The 18,939-nt window shown below is 43.8% G+C and overlaps 1 protein-coding gene across 3 annotated transcripts in view; it reads right to left on the minus strand.

Annotated features, from left to right (window-relative positions):
- POC5 (POC5 centriolar protein) overlaps window positions 1–18,939 on the minus strand; it is a 1,778,414-nt gene that overhangs the window by 671,063 nt on the left and 1,088,412 nt on the right. For all 3 annotated transcript variants that reach the window (XM_044063961.1, XM_044063962.1, XM_044063960.1), the window contains exon 9: window positions 6,170–6,312. In XM_044063961.1, coding sequence (XP_043919896.1) covers window positions 6,170–6,312 — 143 coding nt within the window. The remainder of the gene's footprint in view (window positions 1–6,169; window positions 6,313–18,939) is intronic.

The raw sequence follows: 18,939 nt of genomic DNA on the forward strand, positions 1-18,939 counted from the left end.
TCGGCTCCGAACCCACGTGTAAGGAATGTAGGCGAGATTGGACTACATAACATTAACAGTTCAAAAAGTACATTTGAATAATTACATATAATAATAATTACATATCTGAATAACATTCGCATCACCAAAAGAACACCATCCCCACGGTGAAACACGATGGTGGCAGTAATATGCTTTGGGGTTGCTTTTCTTCACCTTGACTTAAAGCCCCAGTTCCAGCTGGAGGGAATCATGAACAGTTCCATATGCCAGTCACTTTTGGCTCAAACCTTCAGGCATCTGCTAGAAAGCTGAAGATGAAGAGGAATTTCACCTTTCAACATGACAATGACCCCAGGCATGCATCCAAATCAACAAAAGAATGGCTTCACCAGAAGAAAATTAAAGTTTTGGAATGGTCCATCCAGAGCCCAGACTTAAATGCAATAGAAAATCTGTGGGGTGACCTGAAGAGGGCTATGCACAAGAGATGCCCTCACAATCTGACAGATCTGGAGTGCTTTTGCAAGGAAGAGTGGGCAAATATTGCCAAGGCAAGATGTGCCATGCTGATACGCAAGAAGACTGAATGCTGTAATTAAATTAAATGGTGCTTCAACAAAGTATTAGTTTAAGGGTGTGCAACCAGCTTATTGCACATTTTTTATTTTTTATATTTTTCCCCTAACAAATTTGTTTTTCAATTGAATTGTACAGGTTATACGTCACATTAAATGTGGGCAAAGTTTTGAAATTATTTATTGTGGTCTCATATTTTTTATATCACAAAAACCTGGCATTTTAACAGGGGTGTGTACACTTTTTATATCCACTGTAAATACAGACCTCTGAATGGCTTATGATGTGAGAATAATTGCCCTCATCTTTAGCAGGGTGGGTAATCAGAAAGGATTACCAGAATCAAGTTTTGGACAGGAGTCCATCATGTCAAGTGCAGGTCCTGGAAACATTCCAGAGATGCATCTTGAGATCTTGCTAGCTAAGACTACTGAACTTTTAATGTCCAGTGTAACACTTAAAACCATGAGTTCTATGAGTGAGGTAAAGACTGAGTGAGTTTGAATGGCATGTATCACCACATTCTGTTAAGAGAAAATTACTACCTGAAGGGAAAGACATTGCCATTGCGCACCTGATAAATGTGAACAATTCTATCTGTGACTGTGCAGTGATCACAGAGGTTCTCAAAGACTGTAAAAGACTCATAAGAGACCTCCTTGCAGAAATCTGACTGTTCTTTGTTGGAGAGAATAGGAGCCAGTTGTCTAGGTAAACACCTTAATCACTTGCAGCTTTTGGTTTACTGCAACTAAGAACAAGCACTTAAGATACACCCTGAGGACTGAGGTGAGACTAAACAGAACATCTAGAAATAATGACTGGCTCCCACCCAGAAATGCAAAAACCTCCTGGACTCTGTTGATCTTTGAGAAGGTAGGTGCCCTAGGCATCCAAGCAGCACATCCAGTATCCTTGACAGACAGGGAAAGATTGACTGTATCATGGCCACGACTCATGAAAGGATTCTTTTGTGATCAATTCATTTAGGTTGCTCAGATCAAATATAAACCCAAGGTCCTTTTCTGGGAGCTACAAAATATCAGAGTAAAATGGATCCTTTCAGGTTTGCTGAAGCTTCTTGGATTGCTCTTCTTGTATGACGACCAAGATTTATTTTCTTGCTGCACTCTTCTGACAGGGAAGGACAACAGGCAATTTGATAGAAAGGGCTAAGGTGGAGAGATGAAGAAGACTGCAATTTATCCTGCTCCACTTGTTTTGTGTGATGGCCATTTATATATCCAAGTGGAAGAACTGATGGTTCCTCACTGCCACCAGAGTTGGGCACTCAAGCAAAATCTCAGACTGCTACCATCCTCCAGAAAAGGATTTGGCAACCTCTGCTACTAATGATTCTAAATGCTTCTGGCCTGGTGACCATTATGGAAATTACTACAGGCACCCAAGTTTCTCCCAGATCATCTGCTTCTGGCCACATTAAAGACAAAGTTGATCTGACAGCATGCACTGAAGAGTTTATTGATTTATATATTAAATTTCAATGTAAACACAGAAAAAGAGCAAAGGAACAGATACAAATATTATATACTAAACCTCCTAGTGCCTCAGCCATATGTCTTATAGAAGAACATAAACACACACAAAGGAAAGCACATCATAAAAAATAATTAGGAACAAATCTTATTAAATTAACCAGTGACATCAACCCAATAAAATCTTCCACTCCAGCTTCTGATCAGGTCCATTATTTTCACCATCCTCAATCCCCTTTTTCCATTTTCTACATGGGATCAGGGTGCTTTGTCAACTGTTGTCATCTCTCTTGATTTGATGCAACTTTGGCTTCTGTTCTGCTTTTCTCACTCCTTCCGTCCTACAGTGTGCATCTATCACTTCATCTAAGATACCTCATCTCCATCACCTCTAGATCCCTCAACTATTCTGTCTTCACTGTTATGGTTTCTGTACAATATAGCAGTACTTAACACACCACCATTTTGTAAACCTTACTTTTCAGCTTCTCTGGCATTCTTTTTTCACACACACTACCCCTGACACTCTGCGCCAGTTAACTGCAACCCTTCTGATTCTAGCCTTTATCTCCTCAGACTACCCTTACAGTCGATTGTTTTAAAGTATTAAATTTTAAAATGTAAATGACATCATTATACTTTACAAGAAAATCCAGTATAAATGTAATGTCAACACCTGTGAAGGTCTTGCTTCCCCCCCCCTCTATATTCTCTAGTGCTGACTTGTTGAAAAAGGAATTCAAAAAGATTGCCTTGGTATCCTCAGTAAAGTCGGTTAGATGAAACCGGGCATGACAACAAAGGGGTATGCTGACCTGACCACTCTCAAAATAAGAGCAAAGATTTCTTCATGGCTGATAAAGATCTCTTGGACAACTTATTCTGCCCATTTCCTTATCTTGTGGAAAAGCAGATCCTACTAAATTAACTGTTTACATTCCTTTCATCTTCCACCCGGCATAAAAACTGAATTATAACTGTTCCATGTGCCTCTTCAAAAGCTGCTCCAATCATCACCCACATTCTTCTGTGAAAATTAAAATACATTTCACTGTATCTCCTCAAGCTTTCCATGTTGTAACTTCAATCTGTATCTGTACTTAATATTTACCATATCCCTCTTCAGTTTATTTTCTTTAAAATTATACACATTAAACTCTTGTATTTGTTCTTTCTTTTTACTGTTTTTCTTGAAGACCATGTGGTATCTTTGCTGTCCTCCATGGTAAAATCTGTCCATCTCTGCTCTGATAAAACTGAGATCTCTAGAAGTGGGGTTAACACTCTAGATAGGGTCTTACCAGCTGCCTAAAAGAAAGAGATTACCTTTTCTGTGTCGGTGATGCTTCTTCCTGTGCATGTTAGTGCAGTGCTTGTCCCCCTTCCTGCTTTGCTAAACCACTTCCTTATCTTTACATTTGGCACAAGTAGTACTGGGTCTCTTTTGACCAGTCATCTTGTTACTCTCTTACTTCTAACTGCACACTCCTTTCAAAGGTTACTGTTTTCCAAATGCATTGTTCTGCACTGAATTTAAGGTGCTGTGTTTTAAACTGTTCTTTCAACTATGCAAGCCTTTTTAATCATTTTCATCACTTTCTGAATTACTGCTGTTGCACAACGTTCGGTCATCAGTAAAAAAAGACCCTCACTGTTCTTTTTGTTTAACCAGGCTCTAATTTTGAGTAGCACTGTGTTATGTTTTGCAGCTGAAATCTAAACAAGTCATATCCATAGCCCCTTTCTAATTTATTACCTGGGCTATACAATCAAAAGGACTACCAACAATTACAAAGCTGGCACTTTAAGGTGCAGAGGGATAAAACTCTGACTGCAACCCAGGACTGACCAAAACCTCAGACACTGGAAGAACACTTAGTCTGGCCATCCTTGGAGGATGGCAACCAAGTGATCCGATGTTCTGCTGAGACTTGTTGGAAGATATCAGTCACAGCAAGTATCACATCAGCCTTCACTTTGTGAGTGTGCATGTCAGCCACCAAGGGGTGGGTTAGACTAGCATTAGAAAATCCCCTGAAGACTGTGGCATGACTGGTTTTAATCCCTGTATACAGAGAACAAAGGACAGCAATCGATTCCAGCAGGCTACAAAGTTGGCAGACATGGGGGTGGTGTTAAAGTTTACTTGTATATCTGGCATCTTCTTCCTAATGTGATTTTGTTTCAACTAGTAGTCTACTTAAAGGAAAAAAGGAAGTCACCAGCCTAAGTGAAGGTTATTACCTCAGTCCCCTTGGTGCTCTCTCACAATGTCCGCATACTTTCAGACTGACTGATATGATCTCCCCCAAAATTAACTTGCTTATTTGCTGTCATTACTGCTTCCTATTAAGCCATGTTCTCCTTTACTGAATTAACAACGTGTGAATGTACTAACAATCTCACAAAAGAAAGTAATTTTCATCTAGTCAGTCATGTCCTGATTTTAATTTCTTAACCAGGTAGGTGAACTGGTATACTAATGATCCACTTCAGACATGACACTGGGCATAACCTTGAGGGTCAATACAATGCAGATGGACAGTTCACAGCAGCTAACCAACCAGCATGCTTTTGGAAGCTGGAATACCTAGGAAAAGAAAACACACTGACACTAGAAAGTGTTAATCTATACGGTGCATTGAGGTCAGGAATGAATCCTGGACCTTGGAGATGTGAGGTATTATCCCCAAGTCACCACATAGACTATAGAGCAATTACAACAAATGTGAAAGTGCTAATAATCATTAAGAAAAGAGCTAACAAAGTACGTAAATTGGCTGGTAATCCCATCGCACAGTGTCCTGCTTTATTCCTTCATATTGCCTTAAATATTATTCTACTTCAGTTATAAACAAAGAATGACCTGTCTAATCAAGTTGTGAAGCCAAAATATTCTGTTGGGAATATATGAATTTGAAGGCACCTTGTGGGGATAGAAGGAACAGAACATCTCAGGGAATAATTGCTTTCCTGCAAGGAGAGAGAAGGAGTTATTACTAACTGCTGAATGGCCCTCTCACTACAGCCTCACAGTACTGGCAATGTGCTGCAAATAAACAGTTTTGTTGACCTTGGATTAATTCCTTTTCCAAACCAATATACCGTGTGACTAAGCAATGCATTTTAATCAATAATCTCTTCCTGTTTAGTACCACTATCTATAGTGATATGTAAAAAATGAAAAAACAGTTCCCTCTGGAATGGAATCGAGATGCTGCAACTCAATATAGATATAAAACTTCTCTTTAATAAAGAGAAGTTTTATATCTATATTGAGTTGCAGCATCTCGATTCCATTCCAGAGGGAACTGTTTTTTCATTTTTTACATTGTGTTGACTGCTTCCCAGTTCGTTGGATATTTATCTATAGTGATATAGCATACTTTTAAACTTTTCAATAAGACTGACTGATCAAACCAATTATACTTCCATAAGTGTGCAGGAAGGTGCCTTTTTAACTTGATCAGAAATATATATATATATTATATATATATTTAGCTTACTTATAATAACCTTTTCTAAGCCACGGTGGTACAGTGGTAGTGCTGTTGCCTCACAGCAAGAGGTTCTCCTGTTCGATTCTCGGCTGGAGTGCCTTCTGTGCTGAGTCTGCATGTCCTCCCAGCGTGAATGGGCATGCCTTCGCTGAAGGTTGGGTGTCTGGCTGGCAACTCGGCACCATAAAAAAAAATTTACTGTCAATCATTAGCAGACCGGAGTTCCGCTATGGCGACCCTTAACCGGGAAAAGCCGTAAAGACAAACATAATAACCAACTTTTCTGAAGTCTGAAAGAACAGAGAATGCTGATGAGAAATTTAACAAAAATGCCAGTCATTTTGAGAAAAGAACTGAGAGGACACTAACTCACTTTTTATACCTCAAACTGGAATCTGCATGCTGACTCAAGTGAAAACTGTGGAGGGTGGTTTCCAGTCAGTTCAGATCTATAACATGGATATCTCAATGAATAATGACCAGCTAGAACACATTATCTTATGCAATACTAAAACATTATAAAAATACCATTAAGGAGAAGGATAAGTAAATACAAACAGCTTGTCTAAAAAGAAACACCAAGAAAAATGGAAAATTTACATATTCACTTATCACCTGGTCTGTATCAGTAGTTCCTGTAGAAGGTGGAACAGATGTTTCAAAATGAACAGGGCTGAAACGAGCTGATGAGCCTGGAGGCTGTGATGGAAAATGAACTGATGAAATGGGGCCAGATTCCTCCCTCCTGTAGTCGTATTCTGCAGACAAAATTACAGTAGGAAGTAGAATTAAACAGTTAAATACAAAATAAATTAAAGTTATAAAAGAAACCAATTCTCAGTGCTTGCAGAAAAACAGGAAACCAGACTTTCCCAATCATATACATATGAATGCTCACAGTGTCATGCTTTTACAAAGCAGATTTACGGATCAAGCAAAATTAAAATAACAGATATGTTTTCACCAAACTAGAACCCTCTTTGATGGGTCTTTGGTTGGATTCATCCTTCCACCTATCAGATTTCATAATTCTGAGACAGCCCTTGCTCAATGACATGCATGTGCCCCACTCCAATGGCTGTCCTGATATCTTGCTTAGAATATGTAAGTGCACTTATCCTCAGAGCCCACCAGTTAACCCCCTACCCACTAGTGAGTAAATGGCTGTCAATCACGAAATAACAATAAAGATCTGACATCCTATCAAGGAAGGTCCTGTCATAGATCAAATTATATGGTAAGACTGCTGCTGATGTGACTTTTAACAGGGACCCTCCTAAATGGGACCCCGACTGTGGAGGATGTTAAGCAGTATTCACCAGCACAGAAGGAGCTAAAGGACAGTCCAAAGACTGAAGTTTAGGGGCTTGAATCTTTAAATAATCTGTAACGAAAGAAGCCAGACTCCTGCAATATTGGATTGCCACTGTGGTCAGAAAGTCCTATGTGGCCCATCTCATTACTAAGGGTTTTGCATCCAGGAAGAATGAGGTCACTGTCTCCCCTCTACTCATTAGGTCAGTCATTCAAGTACAATGCCCCATTTGGTTTGTACCTCATTAAACACCTGCAACAACTGGAGAGGCCGCAAAAGTACCTCACAAAAGGATCCTAGGCCTTAAATATTTGTCCTATATGGACATACTAAAAAAAACTCCAACTATTCTCTGTCTCGTATTGTCTACTTAGAGGCCATCTCTGCTCGACTTACAAAGCCATGACTGACCCAGCTCTGTTAGAAATGCTATATCTAAAGAAATCCCAATCCCTCCGCACCACATGTTCCAGAGACCTCAACCTCATTAAGACAATCAACAGAACATGCTGGACGGACAGGTTCATCACCCAGAGACTGCCCATGCTATGGAATAGGCTACCCATACATGTTAAGCAGAGCACCTCACTGGCCCTCTTCAACAGGAATCTTGATGAGTGGATGGGAAATAGAAAATTCACCTCAGGGATCACTCCAGTGGCTTTACTCGACAGAAGCACTATGAACTAAGGTTGGGTGGCACGATGCCAGGGTAATCCTCTGGGCTATGTTTGTAAAGGCCCCAGGGCCATTAGCCTAGTACACACCTATGAACCTATGAGACAACAATGCTTGTTGTAAGTTCACTATTAGAATGAATTCTGGCTGAGAAAGCCATCGCATAATATGGGTAAACCCAAATAGCACGATTTACTATCATGGTGTCCCTCCTAAAGATGACTTACGGAGGTGTCACACCACTGACTTCAACACTTTTTGAGTCTGTAGTGACAGCTGTTTTGGTTTTTTTCAGGGAAAGTAGCCATTATTTGGAGAAAGTCCAGTCAAGAAAGGAAACCGAAGGTGAATAAACAATGTTATGATCTACTACTACTATTACCCCCTTAGAAGAAGAATGTCCAAATGGCAGCATAGTGTATTGATAGTGATACCTGCCCAGAAAATTGTGGAGGAACATCCAATACGGTTTCTAAACGTTGATATGTTCAAAGTCTTCTATCATGTCTAACGACACAGTCTAGGTACAGTGCAGAAGCAAAGGCACACCTCAAAGAGTCAGTATCAGGAAGTGAATGTATAAGAAGTGCTGCTTTAAGTTGCTAAGGCCCAAAATGGGAAGAAACCAGCAGCATCCTTCAGAACTAGTAACAGGCAGCAGTAAAGGCCTCTACAGCAGTTTCCAGCAGCAGAGCATGGGCACATCCTAACTGCTGCACTGAGACTGTCCTGGTCCTTTAATGGACCTCTTTCTAGGACAGGACCTATGAACTCTCTTGGACAACATTTGATATGACATCTAGGAGAAAAATTCCCATCTGATGGCTTCAAAAGATAGAGAAATACCAGTAAGGGCAAAAGCAGAATGTAGTCAAGACTACCACTAAGGAGCCAGTGGGGTCATCTTCTTCAGAGACTTTTCCCGCATTTGAAGGCCAAGACTAAAGTGATGTCTGACAGCCTGAGTTTTCTTCATCTTCTGGAGTTGGACAGCTAAAGAATAGGTTACCATGTTTGGTAAACAAGCGCAAAGCCCACTCTCCACAAAAGGAGCATGATGTTGTGGATCCCGTGGCGAAACTTGCAGGTGCCCATGTAGTCAAGTTTTTTTTTTTTTTTTTTTTTTTTTTTTTTTTTTTTTAAGTTATGAAATGGTCACTGAAGTTTAAATGGGGGGGGGGTATTCCACATGCTGTTTTTTTTTTTCATTTTTGCTCCCTTCTCCTTCATCCATCCCATCATTTTTACTAAGCCCAGTATCTATCTGTGCTGGGTTTATCAACTACTGACCCCCTCTCCCAGACTTCCAGTGTAATGACGGAACAAGGTATCCATGGGGTAGGGTTACTTTTTGCTGTTTTCAATCCCCCCTCCCCACTGAGATCCATGGTTTAGTCTGGGGAGGATGGGTGTGCAATGAAAATGTGCATCATTTTGCACTGCCTCTGCAGTAGCTCAGCCATATCTCTACCCACCTTGTGATGTCCCCAGCCTCCACCAAGGATGGTCATTGTGGGTATCCATGGATCTGCCCCACCCACCCCTGGGATGTTCACACTCATTCTTCTCTGTCACTCCATCACTCAAGCTGCTAATCAAACCAGAGTTGGCTGAGTCGTACTCAGGGCTTCATCCCTCTATGCTATCAGAGTGGTTTAGGCCAGCATGTTTTAGAAATATGAAGCTATCACGTTTTGCCATACAGTTGATATTAATTTTTATTGTGTGTGTGTGTGTGTGTGTGTGTGTGTGTGTGTGTGTCCTCTTGTGTTCAGGTCAAGAGGGAGTCCTTTACAACTCTATATGCAGGCATACAGGTCCCCTTTACAACAAAAACATGCATTAAAACATTTGAAGATCAGATGAAAATAAGAATAAATGATGTTCTTGAGGTGTCATGGTGAAGGTGCTATAACATGTCATGTTGAAGGTGCTATAACATGCTCCTAACTGTAGTTTGGTGTCTACATTAACCTGTTCACAAAAGGAAGAGAAAGGAGGTGAATGGGAATCATGCGTGTTCTTAAGTGGTCATCCAGCAGACCATGGCAGGCCTGGTCAAAGAGCACATTCCCCTTAAACTAGGCATCCAAAATGTTATTCAACAGTGCTTCCTTGAAGAACAGCAGCGTCAGTCATTACATCCTGTTCAAACAAATACCACAACCTAAGGTCCAAGCTATAGTATCAGCAGAGACATATTTATAGGGTTCTACACTGAAGACAAACTTTGGAAGCTGTACAGAAACCGCCTGAATCACATTCTCCCAGGTCCACAAACCTTACCATGGCTTGATCCATTACAGAACAGGTGACAGGAATGCATGAAAGTCTTGAGTCACAACATTGCAAAAGAGCACAATTTCTTACCATCCTTGTCCAAAGCCGTGGACTTGTAGTAGAGCAGAAACTGGTCCCTGGATTCGATGCTACAGTAAAAAAAAAATCATACAGGAGTAAGCTCTAGAATACCTGGTGAGGGACTCTACCAGCTCATACTTATTCTGGAGGTACAGGAATGGGGATTGCCTTCTTAGGGGATTGCAGAAATAGAAACAGGGTGCTTCCTCTACCAAGTTATCAGCCTTGTTAATCGGTTCCATAACTTGGATGATCCTTACTTTTCTTCCTTCCTCCCTCTTCAGTTACTTGTTTACACATTTCTGAGGTGAGGAATATGGGCCCGAGGCCAGTCCATATCAGAACTTATGAGTCTCAAAGTCTCAAAAAGGTGAGGTCATCCTAGGGTGAGTTAGAAGAGGGAGGACTCAATGCCAGTAAACATTCCAGAGTAACCTCTGAGTCTTCAGACTCTCTCTTGAACCTAAGAATGGGAGTCTCACACACCCCATTCCAGCTTTAGGCATGAGCTCATTAATAGCCTTGCTCATTGCAAAGCATATGACAGGTATGCACCAGGTACTGACTGGCATAGAACTATCAAGTGAGAAATTACCTGCAATAGTGGAAAGGTATACATGGCAAACTATGCACTGGCCTCAGGCACACTTCTTGAATGTATGGTTCTGCACTCATTACCCATGTTTTCACCAAATATCGAACATTTGCTTAATATCTAACACTTGTGTAGTTATCTCTGGTACAGAATAACCCAGTAGCCCTGCCTTAGCTGGGCCAAAAGATTATGGTGATCCTATCTGGGGAATGGAAATGTTACATACCAGTACCAGTTGGTATAATGGTTAAGGTCTTAGACCCCCATGCACAAGGTTCGAACCTAACCCCCTGCTAAAGCCTATTTGGAGTTTGCATGTTCTCCTCATGTCTCTGCGGGGTTCCTTCCACCTCTAAAAACATGGTGAGTGTTTCCATCTCAAACTCTCCAAAGAATGGAGCTGTGGGTAGCAGTACACACTCTACATGATGTCCTATAGGGAAGCAGTTATATAAACAAACTGCTTTGGGTATTTATTGTGGTGCACAATATCCTCATGACATGAGAACACGGATCATAGACTGCACACAGTGGCAGGGCTAACCACCCGATGGTGCAAAATATGGCTCTTAGTGATTCAGTCGTGGTGACTAATGTTGCCAAATGGCCATCAGTATTTACCAGTGGTAAGTGGGTTCAGAACCAGGCCTACTCCAACCTACGCTAGGGACCCATGCTAACAGTGGCTCCGACTCGGCAACTAATACACTAGCACGAAGTCTCTCATTGGCTGGGCTACTCCCTATCCCAGGATGCACTACACCTGCTTCCCCAGATCTTGTTTGTTCGCTTTCATACATCCATGCAAACACAGAAAAACTAGTAGTCACTATAACCAACTAAAGTTCTTCAAGAAAGAACGCCAAGAAAAAAGGGACTACAGCTCCTCTAAATCCAAATGGAAGGGGGAAGGAGGGTGGGTACTTATGAATGTAGGCGAGATGGATCCCATACATCCGAAGTTATGGTAAGTACATAACTAAAAGATGTAATGGGATCCTATCTCGCCTACATTCATGACAGATGGGACAGCGTCCTAGCACCTACATCCCGGTGGCTCATTGGAAAACACTCCTGAGAACTGTGGAACCAAAGGAAGCTCTGCCTCGAGAAACCACATCCAATTTGTAATGGGAAATGAAAGTGTGCGGAGAAGTCCAGGTTGCTGCAGCACAAATATCATCTATTGATAACTTGGAGTGAAAAGCTACGAAGTAGCCATTGCCCTGGTAGAATGAGCCTTGACTGGAAAGGGAGGTCTTTGTTAGCCTGTGAATAAATAAAAATGATACAATCTTTAATCCATTTAGATATGGAGGTTTTGTTACTGGTTGACCCAATTTGTTCACTGCAAAGGAAACAAACAATTGATTAGATTTCAGCGTTGGGCGGTTCTATTCAAATAAAAACGCAGTTGTCTATGTACGTCCAATTGATGCAAAGTATATTCTGTGTTATTAGAGAATTCTGGAAAAAAGACAGGGAGTTCTATAGTTTGTTGAATACAGAAAGAGGAGGCCACTTTTGGTATAAATGCAGGGTTTAATTTCAATGAAACTCTATGCTTGTGAAAAATCAAATAGGGAGGATCAGAACAAAGAGCTTGAAGTTCTGAAACTTGCCTGGCAGACGTTATGGCTACTAAAAAGGCCGTTTTCCAAGACAGAAATTTTAAATCACAGGTAGCAGCTGGTTCGAACGGACGGGCAGTTAGGGCAGCAAGAACCATATTCAAATCCCAAGGGGGGACAGGATGAGATAAAGGAGGCCTAAGGAGCCAAGCCCCTTTAAGGAAAGCCTTACAAAGTTTGTGAGACATCAATGAAGGTTCAAATGAAGCATGAAAATTAGAGATGGCCGCTAGCTGAACCTTAATGGTAGAAACTGAAGAGCCCGACTGAAAGAGGGAGGCCAGAAAATTCAGAACCTCCGATACTGGTGCAGTGAGAGGATCTATACCCCGTTCTTGAGCCCAGAAGGCAAACCTTTTCCATTTACTGGAATAAAGTTTGATGGTGGAAGGTTTATGAGAAGAAGACAGTATGTGGACCACGTCCGGCGAAAGAGCATTGTCTCGGACTAAGGATGGAAGTGGAGTAACCATGCTGCCAACTTCAGGGACCTGAGAGACGGATGAAGCCGTCCTGACTGATGAGTCAACAGGTCTGGCACCGGATCCAGAAACCATGGACCTTCTATCGCATGCCTCTGTAGGAAAGGAAACCAAACTTGACGAGGCCAGTGCGGGGCAATCAAAATCATCTCGCTCTCCATGTAAATGGCCTTCTGTATCACCCTCGGTAAGAGGGGGAACGGAGGGAAGGTGTAGAGAAGACCGGGGGGCCAAGTGTGAGTCAGAGCGTCCCTGGGGATCTGTCCCTGAGAAGGGAACAGTGTGAAGAACTCTCTGCATTTCGCATTGTGAGGGCTGGCAAACAGGTCGCAGCAAGGAAGACCCCATCTGTCGAAGATTTTCGCAGCTATACCCTGGTTGAGGGACCACTCATGGGGTAAAAGAATGGTCCTGCTTAATCTGTCCGCAATCACATTGGACTTCCCCGGTATGTGCGTTGCCATTAGAAAGCGGTTGGTAGCTACCGCCCAGTGCCAAAGTCTCATGGCTTCTCTGCATAGTGGGTAAGACCTGGTTCCACCTTGCTTGTTTATGTACCACACCACCGACATGTTGTCGGATAGGATAGTAATCGGGCCCTGTGGGAGAGCGTGATGGAGAGCTTGGAGTACCAATAGTACCGCTCTCATCTCCAGGACATTGATATGCAAATGCGTTTCCTGGATCTGCCATGTGCCTTGGACCGACCTGTCCAGGTAATGACCCCCCCACCCTACCTGGGAGGCATCCGTAGTCACAGTGGCAACGGGACGTTGAGGTATAAAGGGTCGCCCCTGGTCGAGATTTGATTGGAGAAGCCACCAATGCAGATCTTGACGGCAACTTTCCGTGATTATGATTAAGTGGTTCAAGGGAAGTTCCTGATAAGACCATTGAACCGACAGTAGCCATTGTAAAATTCGCATGTGAAGTCTGGCCAAGGGAACTAAAAGTATGGTCGACGCCATCGAGCCCAACAGTTGTAGGATCCGATGGGCCGGGCTCTTTGCAGGGGAGACAGGATTTGACTTGATCTTGTAAGACCTGAATTCTTGCTGCCGGTAAAAGGCGCATTCTTTTGTGTCTAAGTCTGCGCCTATGAAAGTAATACGCTGAGATGGCTGTAGTACAGATTTTTGCAAATTGAACGTGATCCCCAAGAAACGCCCAAGGTGAACGTGGCTCTGAGCGCTTGGAGTAGTAGATGCTCGGAGGTGGCAGTAAGGAGCCAGTCGTCTAGATAAGGAAACACCTGGAATCCCAGACTTCTCAGGTGAGCAGTTACCACTGCCAGACACTTGGTGAACACCCTGGGGCTGTGGTGAGACCAAAGGGCAGTGCTCGAATTGGAAATGACTGACTCCGAGGCGAAGCGTAAATGTCTCCTGGACTCTTGAGCTATGGGAATGTGATAGTAAGCGTCCTGGAGATCTATGGAGCACATCCATGCATCTTTTCCAGCAAAGGGAGAATAGATTGAAGAGTGACCATTGAATTTGGACTTCTTTACTAAGCGATTCAATGAACTGAGGTCCAAAATGGGCCTGAAGTCCCCTGTCTTTTGGTACCAAAAATAATTTTGAGTAAGTTCCTGATCCGATCTGGTCGATGGGGACAGGCTGGATGGCTCTTTTCTAGCAGCTTTGAAACCTCTAATGCTGCCTGATCCCGCTGACTGGGTGGTACGTCCGGGATTTCCCTTAAAGAAAGGGGTTTGTTGAAGGGGATGATATATCCTCCGGTAATAATGCGAAGCACCCACTGATCGCTTGTTATGGATTCCCAAGCTTGTGGGTGCGCCAAAGCGACCCGACTGGCTCGGAGTTGCACAGTCGGGCAACAACTCAGGAACGCTGGTGGTATGAAGAACCACGAAAGGAATCGCGGTCTCCAGAGTTACGGGGCCTCTGCCACCTCTGGGCGGCGTCTTCCAAAATCCCCTGCCTCTGGAGGGGAATCACTGGGTGGAGTAGGGAAAGACTTCTGAGATTTTCTAAACCACATTTTCCCTCCTCTCCCAGCCTTGGGGTAAGGCCTAGAAGGAGCGGAAAATCGGGCCCCAACGGCAGTCAAAGTCTTGCCCTCCTGCTCGCACTGAGTTAGCGTGTCCTTCACCTTGGGTCCAAACAAAGATGACCCATCAAAGGGGGCGTCGGCGAAGGAAGACTTGAAGGCCTCCGCGAACGAACACAAGCGTAACCAGGCTTGTCTCCTGAGGGCAACGCCTGTTCCCGCTGCTCTACTCGCTCCTTCGGCTGCATATGAAATGAGCCTCATGGACGAGTTAACAATAGAAAAGAGGGTAGTCATCTGTGCGCCAACAGTCGGGGCCAGCGCCTCAGGTAGGTTACCAACAAGAGAGTCATTTAGCTCTTTGAGAAGATCCCTTTGGAGCCTCGTAAATTGACATAAGTAGTTCAGCGACCGTAAGGTAAAGGCCGCTGAAGAGAGGGTACGCTTCCCGTACCTATCCATGCTCCTAGAATCCTTATTAGGAGGATGAATAGACGTCGAAGCCTCTGCCACGTCCTGCTGTGTGGCAGAAGCCACCACCAAAGCATCTACAGGCACACCCTTAGTGAGAAACTCCTTCTGGGGGGGGGCTGACAAAAATTTATTGGGCCTCGCAGGCACCGGTTCCACAGAATCAGGGTGTTCCCACCCTTGAGAAACCAAATCAAGGAGTTCATCAAAGGGCGGAGACACCCAGGAGGCGGAAGGCTGGGCCCCAAAGGCCTTGAGGAAGACTGACTCCTCAGCTGAAGGGGTTTTGGCTTGCCAGTCACCTCTCTGTCTCAGAATCTCCAAGATGTCTGAGAAGGAGATATCATCCGAAGATGATTTGGGAGACCCGTCTGCATCATCGAGGTCAGTATCCGATGTAACAGACTCATCTTGGGAGTCTACGTGCTTCCTCTTACACAATTTCTTCCTTGGTGGTTCGTCCGAAGCAGATTCGGACGGACCACCCGAAGAAGGAACCCGATGGGGGTATCCCCAGGCCCTGGGGCCCCGCTGCCGGGGGGCTGCAACACAACAGAGGCACCAGTCTCCAATTCTAGGGACGGTGAGGTAGAATCTTGTTGAACCGGCAAAGACATGGTTAGCGCGCTCCTCATGACCTCAAAGGCTGGACCTCCAGAATCCAAGGAGGTCGCTGGTCTCGAGGCCACGATGGCACCAGGAATTCCAGCAGCCGATGCTCCAAGAGGAAGACTAGGTACCGAAGCACCCAAACCTAAAGTGTTCCCTTCGGCTCCGGCTGAAGAAGTCACAGTGCCAAACCCTGAACCGGAGGACAGGGTAGGAAGCACAGTCGGAACCGAGAGGCCTGTAAGGGGTCTCTGCTCCGACCGTATGGCTCCACATTGCTCCACTACCACCGGCTCCAACGGCTCCGAAGAGGTTGGAGGAGGAATCAAATGTGTTGGAGGATCGGCTCAAGCAAACTGTGCTGGAGCCGAGACCATTTTAGTAAACACTGGAGATTGGAATAGCCTCTGTAAAACCCTATCCAGGTCCGAATCTGAAAGTCTCGAGGATTTAGAGGAGGTAGACAATCGAGAAGACTTTCCTCTCGGCTCCGAGAGAGAAGGGGACCGGCTCCGAAACGGCTCCAATGCTATCGGCGCCGACTCCACCACAGCATGGACCACCATCGGCACCGAAGGAGCCTTCTCCGGAGCCGAGGGGGAAGAGTCTGAGCTGCACACTTCCACCGGCTCCGAAGCCATTGGAACCGATGGAGGTGATTCACCTCTCGATACGCCAACTTGCGGCTCCGAAGGCAATGGAGCCAAGGTAGGAGGTATCGAGGCAGACCCTTCGACCCTCGGCCCCGAAGTCAGTGGAGCCGAGGAAGAAGAGGTCAATTTTGTCTTTTTAGAAGTCGGCTCCGACGGACTTGTCGGAGCCGACGATCTTTTCTTTTTGGAAGCAACAGGTGGATCTAAAGCTTCCTCAAAAGAAGGTTTAATAAGCCCTTTCAATATCAACTTGTTCTTGCGTTCTTGAAGAACTCTAGCGGAGAACGCATGACAGACGCTACAAGTCTCTTGCAGATGTTTCGGCCCCAAACAATAAACACAGACTGAATGACTGTCTGTAATGGACATCTTGTAATTGCACCGAGTGCATTTTTTAAAACCTGACTTTTGTTCCTTAGACATGATACAAGCCACAACAAGTAAAAAAACTCTATGGAAATCTTACTCAACAAGTATAGTACCATACACAAAAAAGCGCCAACTGAAAAGCGCGAGACACACTGGCGCGAGTACCAGTGAAGATTACCTCACAACAATTAGAAAACAGTTAAACGGCCCAAAGCCCTCTAATTTAAACGGGCTTTGCCCGAAAAACAACTAACCAAAAGTTAAATAAACCTAATAGCACTCAAAGGTAGGGCAAAGGCCCTCTAACTTAAACGGGCCTTGCCCGACAGAATAAATCAAATTTTGGAAACACTCAAGCACTCCAACAAAAACTTAAGAAATAGAAAGCAATAGCTGTTAAAACAGCTGTTTGGTTAATATAGACAAAAAATTCCCTAGGTCAAGGACCAATAAGGTAAAAAGAACCACTTAGCTCCAGCCAAGTCGAGACCACGTCCAGCTTGTTAAGCGGCAAACGAGATCTGGGGAAGCAGGTGTAGTGCATCCTGGGATAAGGAGTAGCCCAGCCAATGAGAGACTTCGTGCTAGTGTATTAGTTGCCGAGTCGGAGCCGATGGATCGGCTCCGAACCCCATCTGTCATGAATGTAGGCGAGATAGGATCCCATTACATCTGGTTGGCTAAGAAAGGAGTTGCAATAGCAAAGAACAAGGCATCAGAGGCAGTCTACCAGCTTTTGGTAAACAAGTCAGTAGATGGCACAAAAACTATATCAGATTGCAAGACAAATACAGATAGATAGATAGATAAAGATAGACATCATAATGGATGCCAGCAACAACATGCTCACCAGTCCACAGGACATCAAAGGCAGATGGCAGGAGTACTTCCAGCAGCTTCTGAATGAAAAAAAAAAAAACTCACAGAAGCTGCACTGCCCCAGATACAGCCTACGATGACAGAAGAGGAGCAGCTCACCATAGAAAAAATAAGAACAGCACTAAGGAAAATTAAGTCAAGAAAAACAGCAGTCTCAACTGAGGTCACAGCAGATATGATAAAGATGCTGGGTGAGATGGGGACAAAAAGATCCTGAAGATACTCACAGCAGTAGGAAGAGAAAGACATATCCCAGATAACTGGAGACTAAGCACATCAGTGCCAGTGTTCAAGAACAAAGAGGACATTCACAACTGTTGGCAGTACAGAGGTATCAAACTTCTGCCACACTGCACAAAAGTTCTGGACAGGGTGACTGATAAACAAATACACAGAGTAACGGAAAGTAAGATACGAGATGAGCAGTTTGGGTTCAGATCAGGATGCAGCACAAGTGACCCAATGTTTGCAGTGAGACATAGTTGAGAAGAAGATGGAGATGGTGAAAGAGTCCAAATGGTCATTCCTAGACTTGGGGAAAAAGTCCCAAGAAAGCTGATATGGGTAGTTGTGTAATGATTTGAAGTCCTAGAAACATTGGCAGAATTGGTGTAAGCTATGTATAAGGACCCAATGACTCAAGTACAAACAGTGTTCAGTCTCACACAGGGGTTTCCCAGTGGGAGTGCATGTGCACCAGGGTTCAGCTCTGAGCCCACTGCTATTCAAACTGGTGATGAACTAGATTAGCAAACAGGTCAGAGGGGACAGATCAACAAAGCTGCTGTATGCAGACAATGTGGCATTACAAGTAAACTCTGAGCAAGAACTTCAGCATAGGGGAATATAATACAAAACTGATGGCACACAGGATGAAACTGAGTACAGATAAGACAGTTGTAATGGCTGCAAATTGTGGAGTTCATAAGAAGGTGAGAATTGAGATAGATGGGAAAATAGTAGAGCAGTTAAAAGCTTCAAGTATCTGGAAAGTGTGGTTGAGGAGAAGGGAAGTCTGAATGAAGAGGTTAAAACTAGAATCAGAGGAGGTGCAGCCAAATGGCACAGTGTGCCAGGTGTAGTACACAACAGAAGAATACCAAAGAAGCTGAAAAGTAAGGTGTGCAAAACAGTAGTGTAACCAGTACTACCGTATAGTACGGAAACCTGGGCAGTAAAGGCAGAACAGTTCATGAAACCAGAGGTGATAGAGATAAAGTGTCTGACATGGGTGGTAGATCCCACACTGTGGGACAGATAAAAAATGAGGACATAAGTGTAGAAGCCAAAATAGCTCCAATTGCAGAAGGTCAAAGAGAACAGATTACA

The sequence above is a fragment of the Protopterus annectens genome, chromosome 2.part2 (genome assembly GCF_019279795.1).
Source record: "Protopterus annectens isolate FY-2018-M chromosome 2.part2, PAN1.0, whole genome shotgun sequence".
In the NCBI taxonomy this organism is placed as follows: Eukaryota; Metazoa; Chordata; order Ceratodontiformes; family Protopteridae; genus Protopterus; species Protopterus annectens.